Source organism: Plectropomus leopardus, chromosome 10 (assembly GCF_026936395.1).
Source record: "Plectropomus leopardus strain MGB_pleo_1.0 chromosome 10, ASM2693639v1, whole genome shotgun sequence".
NCBI classification, from domain to species: Eukaryota; Metazoa; Chordata; class Actinopteri; order Perciformes; family Serranidae; genus Plectropomus; species Plectropomus leopardus.
In genome coordinates, this window is record NC_142185.1 from 26,634,346 (window position 1) to 26,657,485 (window position 23,140).

General features: G+C 45.0%; 1 protein-coding gene across 2 annotated transcripts in view; it reads right to left on the reverse strand.

Moving 5' to 3' along the window:
- The window catches only part of bcor (BCL6 corepressor), a 45,242-nt gene extending 27,241 nt beyond the window's left edge, over positions 1-18,001 (reverse strand). The window contains exons 1-3 of one of the 2 annotated variants that reach the window (XM_042494106.2): positions 17,198-18,001; positions 3,417-3,498; positions 95-3,211 (exon numbers count right to left, since the gene is read on the reverse strand). In XM_042494106.2, coding sequence (XP_042350040.2) covers positions 95-3,211; positions 3,417-3,419 — 3,120 coding nt within the window. In that variant the 5' untranslated portion in view covers positions 3,420-3,498; positions 17,198-18,001. The remainder of the gene's footprint in view (positions 1-94; positions 3,212-3,416; positions 3,499-17,197) is intronic. The other variant, XM_088083428.1, reaches the window with a different exon arrangement.
- Between the last annotated feature and the right edge of the window lie 5,139 nt (positions 18,002-23,140).

The window sequence follows — 23,140 nt, forward strand, 5'->3', positions numbered from 1 at the left end:
TGAGCCCAATATATCCTGTACTGTATATGCACACACGCACACACACACACACACACACACACACACACACACACACAAGTGTTAATGGTCTTACCTGCAGGGCTCTCTGTTCTCGGCTCAGCTTGCTGGAGTCAGCATACAGCTCGGTGGTGACACATTTAAAGCGGTCGCCAACGTAGCCTGAGGAGTTAGCGATCCTCTTGGCCAGACTGGATCTACGACAGCCTTTGGATGAAGTCTGGCTATCCTCCTCTTCGTCCTCATCCCCTTCTCCTTGAGACTCCCCTAGGTCGACAATACTGTCTTCCTTTTCAGTTTCCCCCTCGCACACTCTCTCCTCCTTCACCACATCTGTGTGGTTCTGTATGAAGTGAGGAGCTCTGCTATCTCTGTCCCCTTTGTCCTTACCGGAGCTACGCTCCCCCGAGGTGCGGGCACAGCGCAAGGTGCTCTGGTCTTGGTCTCCAGGGTCCGGGCTGGGGCTCTGTTCCTCCGGGCTCTCTTCTGCTTGAGTGAACTGCCCTGGAGATTCTGGGGACGTGTTAGATGTCACCCCGGGACAGTTTGTGTCCTGAAGGACCTTTGGTTTCCCAAAAGGAGTTTCTGGCTGTCTGTCAGTGTGATTGAGCTTCAGGGTGGGGCTGTGTCCCGACTGGATCGGATAAGGATGTGAAAGGAGGTGTTTTGGCTCATATTCAGTCTTTGTCAGATTTTGGTTACTATGACAACATTCATTTTGGTTAACCTTGCTGCTGGTCTCAGCAGATGGCTGTTTGTGGACTGTTGGCGTAGTAGACTCAATATCCGTGTCTGAGTGCACAAGGTCAATGCAGACAATCTTTTCTCTGGATGTCACAGAGGAAGAGGGGGTTTTGCTTTGATTACCACTCTGTCCTTGTGCTCCTGCTTCCCTATCGGACTTAATTTGGCTTCCATCGCCTATCTCTTTGTTGTGATCTCTGTGGCCCCCGCTTTCATCCACAGCTGCCCGGGATTTCTCCTGTGCCCGAGGCTTGTCAGGATGAGTCTGCATCAGGGGATGGGCCATCTCCTGTGAGTTATATGTGAGGTATTCCCCTCCTGGACCAGCTGGGAGGTTGTGGTAGGGTAAAGGGTGTTTTGCTGCCAAGTGGGTAGGGTAAAGGCTGTTGCTGCCCAGTAACACTGGGTGAGGATAGACTGGGCCTTTCCCTGCAATCTGCAGAGAGTGTAGTGCCATGCCGTCAGGGAGGGGGTAGGGCAGGTATCTATTGGCATAGGCCAAACTGTGGTTCAGGTAAGTGTCACTTTGGGGAAGGTAAATGCCAGGAGGGTGACCATTCTCCAAACAGGGCCTCTTGTATGAAGCCACCTCTGGAGTTGTTTCAGCTCTCTTAGTGGGCTGGGAGGACTTCTCCGCTGCCTCCCTGTGGTGGCTCGGATGCTCTGATTGGCTCGGGCTGTGTTTGACCCACTCGCCATTGGGTTTGGGAGAAAGAGGCCTGGAGCTGACCAGAGAGGAGTGCTGAGTGGAGGGGACATTATGGTTGGGCTCCCCTATTCTTGGACAGGATGAGCTACGCTGCTGAGGGAGCACTCTCTCCAGACCCTTGTGTTTGATGACCGAGGGTGAGGAACCTTTGGCTTGTGTGAGGCCCAGGTCTGTGTTAGGCCGTGGGGAGGGGGGCAAGCCTGGTGTGTGCTGTGTATGCGAAGGAGACGGGCTAGGCACAACCCAGGAGGAGTGTAAAGTGCTGATCATTTCCGGCCTCTCTTGGACCTTTGAAGAAGTGCTGCTGACCACAGAGTGCGGGTGGGAGGATGGAGACAGGGACAGGCTTTCTTTTAGAAGCTCTCGGCTAGGGGGCAGCCCGTAACGTGCACCTGATGCCATATTGTCCATTTTAACTGGGAATCCATTGGGAGGCAGCCCGAACTCCAGCATTCTTCCAGACAAATCCAACGGCTTTTCTGCCGAGTCTTTGGTTGCTTGGGGTTGGTGAGCTGGCCTCTCATAATTGGGTTTGGACGGTGACCTGCTGGGTCTCCTCTCAACTCCTGCACTCCTATGTTCAGGTGCTCCGTCTCTTGCCCTTGGTTTGTGAGGGCTGGGCCGGGCTGGGGAGGGCTGCTCTGATGCCATGCTGCTTACTGAGAATGGATGAGGAATGGACTGCGTGGTTGAGGATGGGGCAGATATTGAGGAAGTGGAGGAGGTGGGTGGGTGTCCTATCCTGGCAACTGGCCTTTGTAAATCGAGTGAATTGTCAATGAGGGCAGGAGGAGGGGGAGGTTGGGGGAGGCGAGAAGATGCATGAGGAGAAGAATCAGTAGGCAGACTATTATTATTCCCCCCATTGGCGCCACTAGTGCTAGTGCTACTGGTATTATTGTTGCTGCTAGAGCTCTTCCTAGAGGGAGGCCTGCTTGGTCGGCTGCTCCTGTTCGGGGACCGGTCCCTGTCTAAAGCAGCCTGATGGTGCTGAGAATGAGGGGAAGGTTGGTGGAGCTGCTGTGCAAACTGAGGCGCAACACCGAGCCCCTTGTCCTGGCAGTGTACCAATGATGTGGGGGCCACTGTGACTGAAGGAATCCTCATGGGGGGCGCCACCAGTGGAGAAGAGATAGGGGACGGAGGATAGGGGGGCATGTAGTAGAGCCGCTCAGCAGCAGAGGCAGCTGCAGCAGGGTTGCCCCCCTGGGTTGCACACAGAGAAGGGTAGGGTAGGTGCTGGGGAAGATAGGGGTTGGGTTGACTGAGCAAGGAGGCTTTGTACATGTTCAGAGCTGCATACTTGGATGTGTCCATAAAGGGATACATGCTTGCCTCCGGGTAAGGGCTGAGCCATGGCAGGCGGAGGTAGCTGCTGCCAGCACCTGCCAAGCCCAGTTCGGATGCCTTTTCACCCGGCCCTACTCTGCGCTCCAAGCCCAGACTTTCAGCTCCAGGAACCAGAACAGGCTTGTGGAGACCAGGAGGAGTGCCCTTATAAAGGCCCAGGTATCCATTAGAGGGCTTACGATTGTCCAGAGCCCCATCGGGCTTGTAGATGAGCTCCGGGAGACCGTCTCTGTTATAAGTGAGGGGGAGGGAGGGCGTCTCCCGGCTCTTCTCTGCTGGGAGCGTTCTGATGCCAGGGTATACAACCCCACCATGGAGGCGGAGACCATCATGCATCAGAGTGCCTCGATCCAGCCCCATCGCAGCCAGGGGCGTCAACCTTGCATCCACCTGCAGCAAAAAAAAAAATTGAAAATATGACACTGAAAGTATAAAATATAAAACAATTATTGCTAAGCATAAAAGGATTTCTTGATGTTCTAGTTCGGTTGTGTGCATGCACATAGTGAAACTGACCATATGTTTATTTCCAGGTAGTAGTGACTAATGTGACAAATGAGTGTAAACGGCACTCAGAAAGAGCGCAGGGACTTGCCATGTTTTGTGTGATGTGGTTCCCTTGTCTTAGTTCCAGGTTGGTTTGTGTCTCAACATCGACATCACGAACAGATGTTGCCCTGTGGAGATGAGCAAACAGTTAGCAGTCAGCGTCTTGGCTCTGCCACACACACACACACACACACACACACACACACACACACACACACACACACACACACACACACACACACACACACACACACACACACACACACACACACACACACACACACTCAGTTTAATCCCGCTGCCAAGAAAAACTGACAGGGCAAAAATGTCACTTTATGAAATCTCCATAAGAGAAATTATATAGAAATAAAATATGCACATCCTTTACAGGGTTCCCACACATTTTTATGGACAAAATATTCAAAAATTTTCCATGACTTTTCAAGGATCTATAATAATATTTTTTTCTTGCCCTTTCTTGTTTGCCATCGCATACGTTTTTCATTTTCTCTTGACTTTATCTCTCCTTTTTTTACTTTACAATGCTAAAAGACCAAATTAGTAACCTTATGTTTTCTTTATAAGCTTTATTACAGAAAAAGTTAAACGAATCCGTTGAAAAATATAAACGTTTGAACAACACATACTGAAAGTTTGATTAAGATCAAAACTGAAAATGGATTAAACGATCTAATCAGAGTTCAGAATCCTTCAGAAACCCATTGTCAAGATTCGATCCAATCCAAAAACCAAAATCTGGTCAGATTACTTATGAACAACTGGCTCCAGAGGATTACAGCAACAATTGCTTTTATTACAAAAGAAATCCATGACTTATCCAAAACTTCTAATGATTTTACTAATTCCAAGATTTTCCCGAGCCTGGAAAATGTGACTGTGAAAATTAATGACTTTGAGATTTTCTATGACTGTGGGAACCCTGACTTTAACTTCTGGGTCATGAAAAGCTTAATAATATATCAATATATAAATTACAGGACGTGGGGCGGCAAAACGAAAAAAGAAAGTTAACGCTGCAGTCAGCCTTCCTTTCACTCTCACACACAACTGCGTTAAAGTAGTCAGTGGAGATGAAAGCACTGTGCGCTCCCCTCCCATCCGTCAACACCCCTCTGCAAGTCCCCCACCCCCCACCCGATCCTCCTGTCCCCCTCTCCTGACCCCCATCCTGCCCACCCTGTGGGCTAGACGTGCATTGTGGGGCTGCGTCTATTCAGTCACGTTCCCCACACACTGGTTTTTCCGTGCCCTCTTTGACCTGCACTCTCGGCTGCCTCAGCCAGCGGAGCGAGGGAAGATTATACATCAGAGACCACTTCGGTGGGAGACCATTTACCGCCCGCCAACACAGAGCCACAGATCAACAAACACTCACACCAGCGAACACACGCAAAAGTATAGCATGCAAGAAAGGACTATGTAAAACTGACAAGAAACCATAGATTCAGCTTGTGAAGAAATAACATGAGGACAGGTATAAAGATAAAGAACAACATGACCACTGGAGTGAAAATGGTCTTTCTTTGATATTTTTTGTTTTTTTTGTTGTTTTTTTTTTAAATCACAACAGAAATGAAAATAAGCAAAAAAAAAACAAAAAAAACATCACGATCCCTTTGTGTATGAACTGTCCTTTAATCTGCAAATGTTTTGTATACATTTGGATGTCTTTAAAGCACTGGAGCATAACAGAGCTGTTATTTTATTCAAAGGAGAGATGGAATAAGTCACAAGGAGATTGTTATCACTTATTCATTAGTGCAAAATTTTAGAAGATGGCAGATTTAATAATTGGTCTTTAACATTAAATCGGTGCTTTTATCAGCTGGGTGCTGATTAGGCTGAATTTAGCAACTTTATTAGTATGAAGATACAGAGATAGCTCTTGGCAGGACTAAATAAAATTTTGGGCAAGCAGATAAACCAAATGTGTTTTTGAAAAATGTGCAGTTCCTCAAAAGTCTATTACTAACGTATGTCAAAGGCGAACTGTGTTGACTTTTATTGACATATAGTAAGATCTTGGACAAGACCTTACTCTAAACTTAAAGGTCCCATACTTTAAAAAGTCAGATTTCCATGTGTGAATTGTAACATAAGGCAGGCATAGATGCTTTATGAGCTTACTGAGAAAGTATCTAAACGCTCAGTCCAAAGAGAAAAGGCACACAGTCCCTATTCAGACACTGAGCCTTTAAACGAGTTGTTGTGATTTCTGTGGATTTGTGATGTCACAAAAATAAGCTACTATAGAAAATGTTTCAAACTTAAACATATTAAATGGGTCCCCTTGTATTTCCTATTGGAATATTTTGCAGTGTATGTAAAAAAACAGAGCATCATGGATTAGTAGTATTTTCAAAAGAAAGAAACACAACAACCCCAAATTCAATAAATAGTACATTTACAGCAATTTCCTCCAATTTGTAGTTGTTATGGATTCGCTTAAGTGAAAATGCAAATCTGCTTTTTATGAACTGCGACAATACTTTGACTCTTTATTACTGCATGAAGGATATCACAATTCAGTGAGAAAAAATAAACTGCACAAATTTGCCATTCATAAAATCTTTTAACACAAATATCAAAACTAAGATATCATTGAACAGTTTGTTAGTATGAAGATGCCACTTGACTCACCAGAGTGGCCTTCCTAATTTCAAGAGGCTGTTTCAAAATCCTCAAAAAAGTGAAATAATGAGGAAAAGGTGAAATTATTGCCCTCACTTGGCAGATTTTATTCAAAAGAAATTATTAAAAATTGAATTAGACTTTACTACTTGTTAGGTTAGGCATTTTTGTACGGCAGTGGGGCGATGTTAAGGGAGTCCATGTAGGAAGGGGGTGAGAGACAAGTGCCTTTAAATAGCAAAAGAGCCGTGCATGGCGTTGCTGAGAGCAGCAGAGACACGGCTCCTCGATCATCGCAGAGTAACGCCTCTGCCTAGCTGCAGCCGCGCCGCTGGCACGCCACTTTTATTGTCGTGACCCGGGGCCCATTAATCAGCCTGTTGCGGGCCCCTCGGCACGGCTCCTCCCCGCCCCAGCGCTCCCATCCCCCAACAGCTCCCCCTCGCTCGAGCTCCCCGAGGCCAGTACTGCTCTCAACAACATCCGCGTCTGACGGAACTGAAACGGTGTGCGTGCGTTAAAGCGAACGCGCACACATGGCTGTGTGCGCGTTTCTGCAAATTACACAGACATCGTTGAGAAATCACATCAGCCCCGTTTCCTGCATTTCCTGGAGCGACACATTTACCTCTGTCTCTGTCTCTGTCTCTGTCTCTCACACACACACACACACACACACACACGCACGCACGCACGCGCACACACACACACACACACACACACACACACACACACACACACACACACACACAGCGGCTCCTCTCGCGCTAAACAGTCTGCGGTCCATGAGACCGAACATGATAATAAAAAAAAATAAGCCTCTTATACAAAAGCCCATACTCAATGACACGCTGCCTATATGGACATTTCCGTTTAACCTAAACGCAACCTTCAGCGCCAATATAATGAAATATCTGTCCTCGGCGCACACATGGTCTACGTCTTTGTTACTTTCCTAGGAAAAGCAAGAATTAAACAACGCTGGGAGACAACGGAGAGAGGAAATGATCTGTTCTTGTGCAGGTCAGAGCAACAAAAAAAGACAGTCTGGTATCTTCAGGCCTGTTATTACTTCACAACGTGCCCACACTGTGCTGATAACCGAGTTGTTTGCGCGGCCGCGGCACCTGTCATTACCATTAAATTAATAGTAGTTCGGCAAAGATGAGAGGCTGCACTGGGACTCAAGGTCAGGATCAAGCACCTGATGGCAGACTGCATGCACCGGAATACAACTCAGCCTCAGGATGCATCGCGGACCCCCGTAGGGTCTGAACTGCACACTCGTTTGTGCCAAAACTCAAAGGCACCATGGGTCTGTGGTATCACCAGCCTGGTGAAACATTTGTTAAATGCTGCGCGTGCTTTAAAGGGAAATGGGTGCACAATAATGTTGTTACAGTCCAGTAGCCAGAGGAAACGTCTTGGACAGGCATCTGATTTCCCTTGAGGAGCACTTTTTCATTAATCATTTAAAACGTTAATGGAAAATACACTGTAAAATCTGACAAGCTGATTTTACTAAAAAAAAAAGTCTAGGAAACAGATTGCATTGAAAATGTAAGTAAATATAACTATACATCTTAATTTATGTTAAGTTTATATGTAATTGCTAAGTTTACTTTAATTTTTTCAGCAGATCAACAGGCCCGCAGACACAGTACTTCAGGACACTATACAAAATACTGTATATACAGAACCAACTGGAAGGTTTGTGTTGCTTGTAGTTACTAAAACAAGGGATATCACACAGGGCGAGGTGGGGTTAAAAAAACAACACATATAATATATCCACCTGGGGGTGAGGAGCGCCCTCAGGACCAGCTGTGCATCAAACAACAGAAAACTTTCCTCAACACTCACAATGATTTATCACCACTTTGCAGTGAATCAGTCTCTTTTCTTATTACTTAAATCTTCATTTTAGGATGTTTTTTTTTCAGGTGAGCTTTACATTTTAGATGCTTTAAAGATACTGTTTTTCTGAAATTGACATTAACAATGCACCCTGGCGTCTATGAAAGAGAGGCTTTAAAAGCACTTGTTCTTTCAACATGGGGATGTGGGGGTGGCATATGAAAATTGGGGTTTTGGGGTCCCAATTTTTTTGTGTGTCAAACACGTGATTTCCTGTATTGTGGTGAATTTTTAAGCAGAGTTTTATATGACTATTATCCATAGTTTTTGTTTCTTTTATATCTAAGAGTTAAGTTCACTTTTAATGTAGCTGAATTTAATCGATTTTGTTACATTTTTGCAACTTAAAAATGACAAGTGTTGGCAACTTAAGTAAATCAAGTTAGTCCAACTTCACTTTATCATGATGAAGAGGATTTTGCCAATGATGAAGTTAGGAGACGTGCAGAAAACACAAATGCGATTGAGTAGTTTGCAACCAGCAGAATACAAATACATAGCACAGTAAACTTAGTTTGCTGGAGTTGCTTAAACTTGGAAAGATTGATTTAATTGAACTTGTCATTTAAGTTTCAACAACTTCACAAAGATATTTAAATATATCTAAATTTTAAGTAAATCTAACAATTAGTACACAAAAATTTTGATTAAAAGTTACATCTCCTTAATTTTTTTTTCAAGGTAATGGATTTCCTAAGTCAGAATTTACAGTGGATGCACTCTGGCGTTTATGAATGACAGACTTTAAAAAGCCATTTTTCTTTCAACATTGGGTGGTGGGGACACTTTTGACACATGGGGTTTTGGGTTCCCGAAATTTTAAGCATTGAACACTTCATTCCCTGCACTCTGGTGAATTTTTATACACCAATTAGTGTTTTTTTCTGCATTACTTTATGGTGTTAATGTCTTAATTGTGTCTAAGTCATCTACTACTTTCATGTTTTTATTGGGAGAGGGACAAATACACATGCTCTTAATACTGAGGGGGGCGAAATTTACACCTATGGATAAGTATTGGTAATATCAGTGCGCTCTGAACATAAAAACACCATGTTGTATGTTGGTTGTCTGCTAGTAGTAACCTATAACTACTTGCTTAAAGAATATTCTCGAAAGAAATCCTGCCAAAATGTCATATTATGAGCGGAAGGGCAAGGAAGGAGAGAGGAGAGATATATAGGAGAGAACGAAAAGGCGGTGTGAGTTGACGCTCATCCCTGCTGCTAAGAATAGTTTGTGCAACAAACAACTCCCGACGGCCGTCCAATCCATCACAGTGGTCGGCGGCAGCAGCAGCAGCAGGCAGGGGGGAAGGGGGGGGGCGCAGCGGTCGGAGCTGCGTTTATAAACCAGACCGCTGGAGCGGAGCCCCGACTCGCACCATTAAACAGAAAACCACCGGGTGTTTTTAGCGGAACCTCATATAGCTCTGTATTTCTGTTTTGTGCGCCTTTTTTTAGGGAGGGCAAGCAAACAAGGACAGAAGGACACACTGATAAAGAGAAGAAAAAGAGAACCCACGTCTCCCTCTTTTCCCCCTTAGTTTCCTGCTTCTGACGACAATTACTTGAACTCTCTGTGACCCGCGGTGAAACCTACGCTCCAGCACCGCTCATCATTTCCTCCAGAGCTCCAGAGCTGAGGCCTCTCTATTCCCCGTGCAGCGCAGCGGTTGCGTGCGCACCGGTAATACGTGTATGTGGGAGAGACTGAGGGACGATGGCTACGGGAAGGTTGTAGCAGCTTTCTTTCTCTTTACAAGTTGCTACGTGACTAGAAATCCGCGTTTAACGAACTAATCAATCATTCATAACCCCCCATACCGTGTTTATGATCATGGTTGGAAGTTGGTTCAGTATTAGCGTATATAACGGGAAACCGGGAATGTGGGTCTTGCTGGAGTGTAGGCACCCTCTCGCTCTTTGTCCCTGGAGCTTTGCCAGGCTCTCTGGAGCGCAGAGCTCCGTTCAGCTCTGAAAAAATGCACTGTGACGCAGGATAATCTCCGCAGCGACGGGGGTGGGGTGGGCATAAACAGGGATTAAATGCGGGCGCGCGCGCACACACTCACACAAATTACACACACCACCGCGACGCTGCTTGTGTGTGTGTGTGTGTGTGTGTGTGTGTGTGTGTGTGTGTGTGTGTGTGTGTGTGTGTGTGTGTGTGTGCGTATCCAAAACGAAAGGAATTCTGCGCACACTGCCGGTGAACAAAATAGAAATCAGCGGGAACAAATCTGAGAAAACACACAGAGAGCGCGGACCAAAACTACAGACTGACTACTAAGTACACAGCCTCGGGGCCTCACCAGCATCAACACCCAGCTTCATAAAGAGAGAGAGAGGGCGCGTGCCCAGTGTAGGAGAGAAGGACCAAGGTGATTACAAACACGTAGGAGAGAGTGACCTACACAATTAACAGAGAGAGGCGCCCTCCCACATCATTAATAACTAACATATAGAAGAGAGGGGCCTACAACATTATAAACGAAATTGTAGGAGAGAGGGACCTACATTATTAACTTGCAGGAGAGAGGGGCCTACATCATCGTTAACAGGCTTGTATTAGAGAAGGGATTACATTAACTTGTAGGAGAGAGGGAACTACATCGTGATTAACAAACATGTAGGAAAGACCTACATCATTATTGCCAAACATGTAGGAGAGAATGACCGACATCATCATAAACAAGTTATAGGAAAGAGGGACCTAGTTCATTGTATTTTTTAAAAAAATGTAGGAGAGAGAGAGACCTACGTCGTCAAAAAAACTTGTAGGAGAGAGGGGCCTACATCATTATTAACAAACACGGCTACTACCGACTACTGAGTACACAGGCTCGGGGCCTCACCGAGTATCAACACCCAGAGAGAGAGAGAGAGAGAGAGAGAGAGAGAGAGAGAGAGAGAGAGAGAGAGAGAGAGAGAGCGTGCCCAATTTTAATTGTTATTGATTATCAGGCTGACATGTGCCAAATGGTCCAATTGATCATCTCAATGTAGACTCTGAGTCCATATGTGGAAAGCACTGCTTCGCGGTGATATAACAGAAGTATAAAGCCTACACACTGAACAGAGACAGGAGATAAATGCTGTAGCGAGACACGGAGCGCGCGCTGCTGGTGGAGCGCAGAGCTGAAGGGAGCCAGCGGCGTCTCTTCAGCTGTCACATTATTAGCGACCGAGCTGTAAACAAGAGGCCCCTGCGTCCTCCCGGGCCGCTGCACAGCCGCATGCAAGTCGGTGCACGGTTCAATCCTCCCCTCGGCAGCACGGCCGGCAACAACGGCGACATTGTGAGGCCCCCCGTGCTGTCACTAGGGCCCGGGCGGCGGCTGCTGAACTGGCTCTATTCATCCCGGGCCAAATGGGGACTAAATGGCCCCTTTATGCCACCAAAGGACCCGATTGTAATAGGGATGCGCATGCATGAGCCGGCCCGCGTTTACCGGAGGTTTCTTGACTTTCCTTTGAAATGCTGGCGTTGCTTTCATGTGTTGGATGTTACTAATGAAAGCGCATGATGCTTAAAGGCCTGATCCCCACACATGACCCCCACACACACACACACACACACACACACACACACACGATGAATAGTCTGTTTAAAGAGGAGGCTTAATTATTGGTGGCGTGTAAATTAGGTTAAATGAATGTCAGTTTAAACAGGTGCTGAGTCAGTGTGAGGTAAACCGAGCTTCCACACCTCTGACATGGCCTAGATTTAAAGGTCACTCACAGAGGAAATGAGGCCTAGATCTCCTAAGTTAAAAACACAAATGAATGCTTTACAAAATGAACTTTATGCTGTTTACTTCGGGCCCTGGTGATGATCCTCAACTCGAGGTCAAGACGCTTTATAACAGACATGAACTCAGTGATGTGCCACGCAGACAGCAGATAACACATTCCCGCTTTGAAGACGGTTGCTGCAATAAACTCCTATCGCCATCACCCCGCTGCGCTGCCAAGCGTCTGTGGGATTTCGTCAGATAGATAGATGCCCGAGGCACCGACATCTAAAAACAAACGAGGAGGCCTGATCAAGACTGAGCCTGCAGAGACTCAGGAGGGAGGTGAGGCGTGTCATCATTACTCCGCTGCTAAATCAATCTTCCGATAGGCCAGAGCGAGGTCAGTGAACTAAATACAATCAGAGTGGGATTTTGATTTGATTTACAGTGCCTGTATTCATATCACATCGAGGTAATGCATCTAAAATTCATAAGCAAAAAACAAAAAAACAAAACCTTAAAGTAGAAATGTTGCTTTTGGAGACATGATTAACAAAAATGAAGGAGAGAGGGACCTACATTTTTAACAAGCAGGCAGAAGAGAGGAACCAGCCTGATTATGTAGGAGAGAGGGACCTAGAGTATACTAACCAAGGTAGGTGAGCGGGACCTACATTAATATTAACAAATGTAGGGTGAGGGTCTTACATCAATATTAGCAAACATGTAGGAGAGAAGGACCTATTATTAAAACATGCAGGAAAGAGGGACCTACATTATTATAAACAAATATGTAGGTGAGAGGGACCTATTATTAAAAAATGCGGGAGAGAGGGACATACATTACTATAAACAAAATGTAGGAGAGAGAGAGACCTACTATTAAAACATGCAGGAGAGAGGGACCTACATTATTATAAACAAACATGTAGGAGAGAGGGACCTACATTATTATAAACAAACATGCAGGAGAGAGGGACCTACATTATTATAAACAAACATGTAGGAGAGAGGGACCTACATTATTATAAACAAACATGTAGGAGAGAGGGACCTACATTATTATAAACAAACATGCAGTAGAGAGGGACCTACGTCATTATAAACAAACATGTAGGAGAGAGGGACCTACATTATTATAAAAAAACATGTAGGAGAGAGGGACCTACATTATTATAAACAAACATGCAGGAGAGAGGGACCTACATCATTTCAAACAAACATGTAGGAGAGGGGGACCTACATAAAAATTAACAAATTTGTAGGAGAGAGGGACCTACATCATTATAAACAAACATGTAGGAGAGGGGGACCTACATTAACATTAACAAACTTGTAGGAGAGAGGGACCTACATCATTATAAACAAACATGTAGGAGAGAGGCACCAACATTAATATTAACAAACCTGTAGGAGAGAGCAGGACCTACTTTATAATTAAAACAACTTGTAGGATGGAGGGACCTACATCAGTATTAATATACACATATGAGAGAGGGACTTACATCATTATAAACAAACATGTAGGAGAGAGGGACCAATATTAATATTAACAAACTTGTAGGAGAGACCTACTTTATAATTAAAACAACTTGTAGGATGGAGGATATACATAATTATAAACAAACATGTAGGAGAAGGGGACCTACATTCATGTAAACAAACATGTAGTAGAGAGTGGGACCTACTTTATAATTAAAACAACTTGTAGGAGAGAGGGACCTACATTAGTATTAACATACATGTAGGTTAGAAGAGAGGCACCTGCTTGATTAAGAAACATGTAGGAGACTCAAATCTAAAAACTGGACTCAAATTAACCCCCAGCCGCAGAAATATTCATGGTAATATGTCAGACAGTTGTTGGAGTAGAGAATAATGTGAGATGTGGTTCTCTGGGGCCGTAATGACCGCCTCTGTGCCGGTGAAACAGTGCTGGGGGCCGACACATCTCTGCGGGGAAGTGATCCGTGCGCTCCAGACCTCGTCGAAACAAAAAGCTTTGTGGAGCGCTGAGAGAGATGGGAGGAGGAGAGGAGGGAGGGAGGAGGAGGGGGGACGGCTCTCCCGTTTCATCGCGAGGTCCCGGGAGGCCAGCACGGAGCATAGCTTCAATCAAACCGTGACGTCTCCTCCGGGAGCTGCGCAGCGCCTGGAAAACCGATCTCTCCTCGGCTCTCTGCCGTGCCTCCGCTTTTGTTCACACGCACCTCGCCTCAGCAGCGAGCGCAGCGCCGGCAGCGACGAGACTGTTGTTTTATATCCAGGCGTGAGTGCGAGAGAGAAAAAAACACAAGCGCGACAACAATAAGACAGACCTCGTGTCTCCGACTGGGTATTAAACAGAACACGGGCATTTCTTGTGGCGCTTTTTACACATTTCTACGCCTGTTGTCCAACACATTAGAATAGGATTGATATGCAAAAGTGGTCCCATGATTTTATCGACGTGCTCTCAATCTGTGCGCTTATTCCCCGCGTGGTCCTTATTGATTCCAGATAAGAAAAGCGGACAAACAGCAGGTTAATGGCTTTAAAATGGAGGTGGTGGGGTTGTACCTATGCACAGCGGCAGATCAACTCCCGGACACCCCACGGAGCACCACGCTGACACATCCACTGTCACACATCACTCAGCATGACAATGTGCCCCAGCAGGGACGGAGCTGGTAATACCTTCAGGTGCACCAGCAGAGAATTCTTTAAAATTGGGCTTCTGGGGTGATTTTATATTCATTGTGTGGCTGTCTATACATAGAGAGAGAATGCTTCTCTAATGGGAAGTCATTTCTAATACATTAAATAATCACCGCATAAAAGGCTTATTTAGTTTGGGTGGCCACTCCTGACCCCCCACCACTTGGACAGCTAACAGGCCTGGGCTATAAAACACTGTTTTGGGAAGAAGTGTGAAGTCCTCTCGCATGAAAAGAGAGAGAAAAAAATCAGCGTGTGTCAATCTATGGTAAGCAGCCCTCCCCCTCTGTGTTTCAACACCTGGAAAACAGATCAGCCCCGCACTGACTTCACAGCGCACAGTGGAAAAATGATGCGCAAAACAGTCCGGCGGGGTACACTATAAATAAACTACTCGGCCCACACAAAATGTGAAGTATTTGTTTTACGCTTTCACGACATGCACCACTTGGGGAACAGGCTCCATTACTAAAAGATCAGACTTAAAAAGAAGAGTCGTGAACAGGGCTACATTTGCTATGAAGTTAGTGCGTTATTGAGAAAGAGAGGCAAAACCGAGGGCAGGTAGACAGATTATTCTAAAAGGTATAGCTGCAGAATTTAAGTTTTGGTGAGAAAATCTCAACACTAATCAAAAAGAAAGCCAAATTGAGTCACAAACACGCCACTCGAGACCTAAAAGTCTGACTAAATCTGAATTCATGCTTTAATGCAAATCAGTAAATTCAACAAAAGCCCCTTTATGTCATTACGTCTACCACAACAAACTGAATTCAAGTGGAGAAAGCATGTTATTTAGACATTTTGGTATATAATTAGCCACATGTTCTTATGGATTATTGTTCCTAATCCTCATATTAAGAATCTTTATTAAAATCTTGACCCTTTTTTGTGTTTGATTTCCTTTAAAATCTTCAAATCTAACCTTAAGTAGATGCATGACAAGGGTCATTTACCTCGCTATGGGGACCGAGGTTACATTTAAATACAATTAAGCTTTTATTCTGCATCAAATCCCCCTGAAGTAGCCTTCACCCCCCACCGGTTAATCCCCCTGCTCTGTTCCCTCGAAAGGTCCCAACACGAGGTCCTGCTCTCCAAACCTGCTCCAGCGTCAGTCGCGTAACTGCGCTATATGAGCGATTCTCTCCTGCATATCCTGCGCGGATTGGCTGCCGGGGCGACTGAAGTGGTCTTTTAGTAGCTGCTTCCCTCACTAAGCTCGTCAATGAGCTGGAGCCAGCCAATATGAGGCACATCGATCGTCCTAAGAGAGCGTCCCCTAATTAGTGCCTGTGTGGCTCCAGGACAGGCAGCAGGCGCGGCGGCACGGGAGGAAAACTCCCGCGATGTGAGCGGCTCTCCTGCGTTTGAGAGACAAATGTCTCCTGTTGGAGCCCGCTCTAGCTGGTCGTGAAATGCACGCAGCCCGCAGGAGCTTTAAAGAGACGTTGGGAAAGAGACTATTCGATTTGGAGCTCATCCAACACGCCTTGCAGCACTTATTTCAATTAAACAGCAACTATAAGAAGTGGCCCGTACTGATCGCAGCCGCCCACAAACTGGTGCAGGAGGAGAAGAAGTGAAGATAAATGTTTAAAACTTGATAATGGCAGAGTATGATTGGATTAAAGTGGTTTTAAATTCGCAAAATCTCACCAAGCTGCTCAAGCAATGACGAAATTACAGTGAATAATAAGTGGCACTTTAAAAACTAATAATAAGAGTCTGGGGTGCCACTTTCTCCATACAAAAGCGCAGCGCGTATCGGAGCTGCAGGGGGAGGGGGTCCTAAATGGCGCTACATGGATCCTCCGTGCGCAAAGGATATTCCCCCGCAATGCAAGTCACACAGCGAGACTGCGTGCGAGTGGAAGACAACACACTGCTGCGCAAAGTCATATCGGAGAACACCTGCAAGACATGAAGTGTGTGCGCGGTGGCAGGATGCCAGAGCGGTTTCCATCAACCAGACAGGAAGGTGAGCGGTGCAGTCCCGTCTCTTTCCCCACACACCTTTCCGCGAACACTGCCTTTGGGACTGATGAGACGGCCGATCAACGTCCACTCTGTCCAAACAAAGCCCCCCACACCTCCCCCACGAACACACAATCAGCCGCCACACCAACACACACACACCGCGGGGATGCCCTCCAACTGAACTGAACCGTGTATAAACGGAGCAGCACCGCTCGCTTCCCGTTGGCAGGGCGAGGCTGGATTCCGTAACCTTGTTTAGCGCAGAAGCTCCGTGTGCGCGCACGCACACGCGTACATACACACTCCCACCGTCGCCCCACAGGCTCTCACACACTTCGTCACCAAACAGAGTGCGAAAAGCCTGAATATTCACCATCGAGGACGGCGCCACTTTCAAGTCCGCTAATCTCCGGGACGTCCTTCTCACCTCCCTCCGGTTGACAGGACAGTTGTAAAAAAAACAAAAAACAAAAAGGCCAAGCTCATGGTCGGATCATTATGTGTGTTTGCGCGTGTGTTATTTATCAACCACATGTCACTGCCCCGCCGAAACGCACAAAGACCACCCTATGCGCTATTCTTAGAAGTGGCCGATCCTCTCCCAGTCTGCGCACAACAACACCGGGATATCGCGTTCACATTCAGCCCCACAAGAAGTCTTTGATTTTAACCACATTATATAAAAAAAACACATGATCGTCTAAAAGCACATTATCTGTAGTGGTAAGGTTTTTTTTTTTAAGCAGAGCCCTGTGCGTTTCGTGTCCTCACGCAGGAAATTTCACATCGTCAAAGACACACGAGAAAGAAAATACATGTCGATTTGTCATTGATTGCCTCACCTGGTTAATTGGTGCTACTTCCAGCCGTCGTCCGTGCGCCTCAACTCACGCCTTTTCCTGTTTTTCCAAGTTAACAAGGAGGACAGCGATCCGTGCGTGCGTAGTCTAGCCCGGTTACGGTCCTGTCTGCTGGAGACACACAATCCCAGCCAAAGAAAAAAAAACAGCTAAAAGTGTCTAACAGGTTATCCACTTGTCACGAAACAAAACAAGTCTTACATATAAAGCTCTCGGTCCTTATTCTATTGTCTGCAGGCAACTCTCATCCATTAACCTATATTTCGAGCGGACTTTTTTGCTGCTGCAAATGTCACTTGGGTTGCCATAAAGCAACAAAAAAAGATCCTGCGCGGAGAAAAAACAAACGGCACGGTGAGGAGAAATCCACAAAAGAAAATCCGTTAAGGTCCTTTAAAGTGGGAGAGCGAGTGAGCCGTGCGGCCCCCACAGGATACAGGTGGCGAGGTCGGCGGACTCGCGGAGAAATTAATTCAGCTCGGCCGTACCTCGCAGCAGCGCCATGTTGGGTTTCAGCGGAGCACGCCGTCCTCGGAAAAAGCCCCTTTCTCCCGCTCTCCGTCACTCCATGTCCTCTCTGATGCCGGAATCCGTGTCGCGGAAGGTTTGCTGAAGGTTATTCCGTGTAGCTTTTCGTCCCGCGTTTTGTTCGAGGAGCGTAGAGAAACACCCCGGGTCGCACCGAGGACGCACGGAGCTGTACGGGGAGTGCCGCACAGAATGGATGAACGCTGCCGAGACCGAGCGACTCGCTCCACTCCCACTCGCGCAGACTCTACCCAGAAGGCCAGTCGGGAGACCGCAATTACCATAAGCCTCCAGCGCACGGCACTGGCTGCGCGCGCACACACACACACACACACACACACACACACACACACACACACACACACACACACACACACACACACACACACACACACACACACACACACACACACACACACACACACGCACACAGGCTCCGCTGAAACTCCAAAACAGGAATAGGCGAGGTTTTAAGACCAGAAATAAGGCAGAAAATAAGGTAAAAGCAATAATATGATTAACAATATATATACATATATACATACATATATATATATATATATATGTATATATATATATATATATATACATATATACATACATATATATATATATATATATGTATATATATATATATAATAAGAATAAAAAAATATATAAAAGCAAATATTGAAACAATTTACAAAATAAAATGAAAAAAATGAATAAAGGGAAAGTGTGCAAATAAAAAAAAGTTATGCTAAGTTGGAGATATATTTCCCAGAGGATTACAAATTGAACTTTCCTTAATAGATTTTTGGTAAAACTAAATACACGAAAAATTAACAACAATACCAAATCTGTTTTTTTTTCTTAATCAAAGGTCACAGCAAAGGTTATCGATTGATGGATTAAATTTCAGGTGTTGGATTAAATTCTGAACTGATGAACTGATCGTCCATTAATCATTATCATCCCTAATTTCCACATATAACATAGTCTGTTATAAATTGAGTGCAAGAGATGGAGGACAAGCAGAGTGTAAACTGCGTGTTAATGTTAGTAAATCATGGGTGTTTTTGTACCACAGCCCCCCTAATTTCATCCAGATTTTTAGTATTGTTCATTTTTTTTTTTGTCTAAAGCATTTAGACTGCAATTACAGACACAAATTAAATGTCCCTTTTGTTGTTTCCCAAACCAACCGATAAGGTAAATCTGCGAAGCACGAGGCAATAGAGAGAGGGGGAGAGAGAGCGAGGGAGAGGCAGCTCAAGGCTGGGGCACATCTGTTAAGGCTCCCATGTCAAGTGAAGGAGGAGGAGGAGGGAGGCTATGAATATCAAGCCTGAGGTGTGTATGTGTGTGTGTATCGTGCGCCTGCGTGTGTGTGTGTAGGAGAGAGAAAAAGAGAAAAGCCAGCAGACAGACAGACAGAAGCAGAGTAGGAGTAGGAAAAGAGAGGGGGACTTGGAAATGGAAGGTCTGGCTGCATTCGCCACAGCTGTTGAAAGTAGGAGTCAAACCAGACGGTCATACGCAAACAAACACAAAGCTCACAAAGCACTCACATATGGGCGCATTAAAAACGCAAAGCTCATCTTGAAGGGCATGATTTCCAAAAGTTTGGAGAGAGAGTCCGTGAGATGAGAGGAAGGGAGGCAGGGTGGGTGGACTCATGCAGAGCACAGAGCAACAACTCCACTTTCTCCCTCTGGACAAAACTGCAGCGTGCATCAGAGTTTCTGGGACAAGCAAATGAAAAAGGCTCTTCTTCTAACTTGAATAATATCAGGGGGAATTGTCAAGCATGTTTCTTTTATCAATATAATCTCTACATATATTAACTATAAGGTGCCCACTGTTACCACTAAATCACAAGGCAACCGAGGCTACGTCCACACTACGCTGGCTGAATATGAAAAAAACAGTTTATGCATGAAAAGAATGCAAATCCACACCAGTGTGCAGGTACATTTCATCCGCACGAAAATGCCTAATCTACTGGAAACTGCTTAAATCTCTTGCTTCTCTTTTGTCTGGAAAACGACAACATTGTGCAGCAACCTGGTTTCTCGTCAGTTCTCCCTTCTACTCGTTAGTATCACATATATACTGTGTTTTAATGACACCAAAGTCACTATTTAGCTGTGCTTATTTAGCCCAGTCGCCAGAAGAAAATGCTGGCATTGTACATTTCTGCAAACCAAATGTAAGGTACATTTGCATGTTCCACATATGTATCATATCAAGGTTTCTAAAGTGAGGTGGTATGAATTGACTTGGAGGGGATGGTAGATGACATGGCATCTAGGTAAGACACCTGCTTAGCTGCAAAACACTGTTTGAGACTAACATACAACAAAACTGGAGTTATTGCTACGTTTCCTGCAGCTTTTCAGCCCCCAACATGGGTGCTTTCTCGCGACCCATTGGTTTTTTTTTTCCAGGAGGGATAGTGCCACGAAAAGTGGTTATTTTTTAACTGGGACATGGCTGTGTTTCCTACCAGGATTGTGCCCTCCAAAAAACATGTACTTGTAGCCAAAACATGGTCTTTTCCTAACCATTATCAAGTCTTTTTTGTACCTTAACCTAACCACATGTTAACCACAGCATTGTTCAAATGTAGAGTTTCAATGTATGTGTCACACCATAACGTGAAAATGTAATATATTCTTGGTTTGCAGAAATGTACAATGCAAAAATAAATGTTCTGATGGTAGGTTTTCTCATGGATGACCATAGAGGGTCTACAGGGCACAGGCCCAGGGGCCCAAAGTGTCAGGGGATCCTTGGCCCTTACATGCAAAATAAAACAGGGAAAAATTAGCACATGCCAAGCAGGAGGAGACTCAAAATGACCACAGACAGATGCAAGTGAACTGCACAAAGACAAAATACTACAAAAAAGGGCAAAAGAGCAATACATAATCACCACAAAGAAACTCAAAATGACCAGAGAAGACACAAAATGACCCCAAAGTCACAGAAAACAAAGACAATTTGTGCCCAGGGGCCCATTGTCTCATAATCCACCCATAGGCTGCCCAATTTACAAACTCATCTGTTTTCAGACAAGGAAGGTTCATAAAAATTGTGAGTTGTTTGCATCTAACATGCAACTTAACAGTAAGGTCACGTTCAGACAGACTTTAGACCTGCCTGACAAAAAAGAAAAAAGAAAAAAAAAAAAAAAAAAACAAATCCTTTTTGTGTAAAGTCAGTCTATCTGATAATGCAGAAAGCTCAGAGTGCAGAGACAACCCAAATAACAACAACAAAAAGCAGGTCATCTGGCAAAAAAACTTACACCTTCTTTTTTTGCCAGACTTCGACGCAGTTTAATTTGACAAGGCCCTGTGTTGGCTAATCAAACACATAATGGTGTTAACTCCTGTTCTGCTGCACCAACACATCAATCAAATCAGTATTTTATTATTCTGACAAAATAATCATGAATGCAGCTTGATTACAACAGCTGTGCAGTGTTATCCTCTGGGCTGTCATTTTAAATCAGTGATTGTGCAACAGAAAGTTGTTTTCTTAATTTTATTGCCACACAGCTCCGGACCTGCCTTGGGTCATTGTTCTCTGACAGGTCTGTGTTCCCCCTTCCACAATAAAACACAAGGCATGAAATTTCAGATTTATCCACTCTGGAGATTTTGTAAAAAAGTGAATTGAAAAAAGTGACCCAGCTTAGTGAGGACTGAGGGACACTATGAGGACAAAAAGATGCCGTTTTGAAATGTAGCTGGCTATAGTGGACATTTAAGTCTCAGGCTGACAGAAAGGACAGTAAAGGAGGAGGAGTACGTGACATTCACTGGACTTTCTATTCATGTTTCAGGATGGCAGCAGTGCTTTGGATGTGCATGAACATTTCTAAAATGAGCCGCCAAAAGAAATATACTTTGTAAAGAAAAACTGAGCTTGCCGGAAAGAGAAACACAGTGTACTGCCACATGTCATTTAATATTCACTTCTTGTGATGTGATGGGTTTTTTTGTTATTCTCCCTCCATGCACAATGGATATCTGAATCCTAAAGATGTGACGGTCTCCCAATAAAAAAGTGATTAAATTTAGAGAGGAATCAATGTGGCTCAGAACATTTTGTATAAAGATTTAGAGGCGTTTTTGATCCAACAGACTATGCCATCTTTAGAAGCTGACCACAGTATGAAACGAGGCATGAACAAAGAGAGGGCAACCAATTTCCTTTTTTTATGTGGTCAGCTGGCATGCAAAGAGCCGCACTCATCCGACTAGCATACCTGCGCTCTCCGCAGTCAAAGCAGCACTCTGTTTGGTTCCGCTAACACGTCCTTTTGTCTATATTAAATATGCCAACGTGTATTTCCCCAGGAAGGATACCGCCATCTTTAGCCTTGGCAGTGTGTAGTGTCATGCTCTAAACATTTCCCACACTGCACCATATGTCCCATCACTTCCCCTGCCCAGATTTCTGCAGGTAGGATCCAACCTGGCAACCTCGCTGAACCTCACCACCGACTGTTTGCATTGTTAGCGCAGATACTGGGCCGTGAAGAGATTTCATGTGCTCCTTTCAGCACTGTCAGGGGGGAGGATTTCAGGTCCAAATCTGATCTCCACACAGTCTGAAAAGCTGCTCTATTGTAAAGCCATAATTCAACATAATGTCGAAAAGGGAGATCATTTCTAAATGCTCAGAACTGAAGTTAAAAGCAGTTAAAAACATAACGTCACACACAACTAATAATCACGTTGAAAGGTCAGATGGGTGTTGGAAAGACAGGCGAAATAAAAGCCTAAGACACCGCGTCTTCCTCTCCCTCCTGCTCTGACTCAGAGGCTCTCTCCATCACTCACTAGGAAAACTGGATTAGGATGAATATTGCTCAGAGGAACCACAAGGCAAACCATGTTCCTGACGCTCAAACACAAAAACACACAGTTGTAGGTAAGGAAAAAAAAAGCTGAGAGTCGGAGGGAGAAAAACAGGTCAGGAGATTGAGCCCAGGCCTTTTTATGGCTGCACTTTTACTGCCGCATGTGAACTTTGTGGTTTGAAAAACCAGCTTGACAACAGCATGTGTCTTTGAAAATACCCATGTGGGTGAACTGTGACAAAAAAAACTGCTTAAAGGTCCACTGTATACGATTTAGAGGGATATATTAGCAGAAATGGAATATAATAAGTATGTTTTTGTTAATGTGTAATTATGTAAAAATAAGTATTGTCGTGTTTTCAGTATCCTAGAATGAGCCGTTTATATCTCCAAAGGGAGAAAGTCTTCTTTAATGGGGATCACCATGTTTCAACAGTGGCCCCGAACAGACAAACCAAACACTGGCTCTAGATAGGGCTGTTCGCATTTACGTGTCAGCCACAAGCCCCTCTGTGATAAGCAGTTTGGGGAAAATGCTGTTT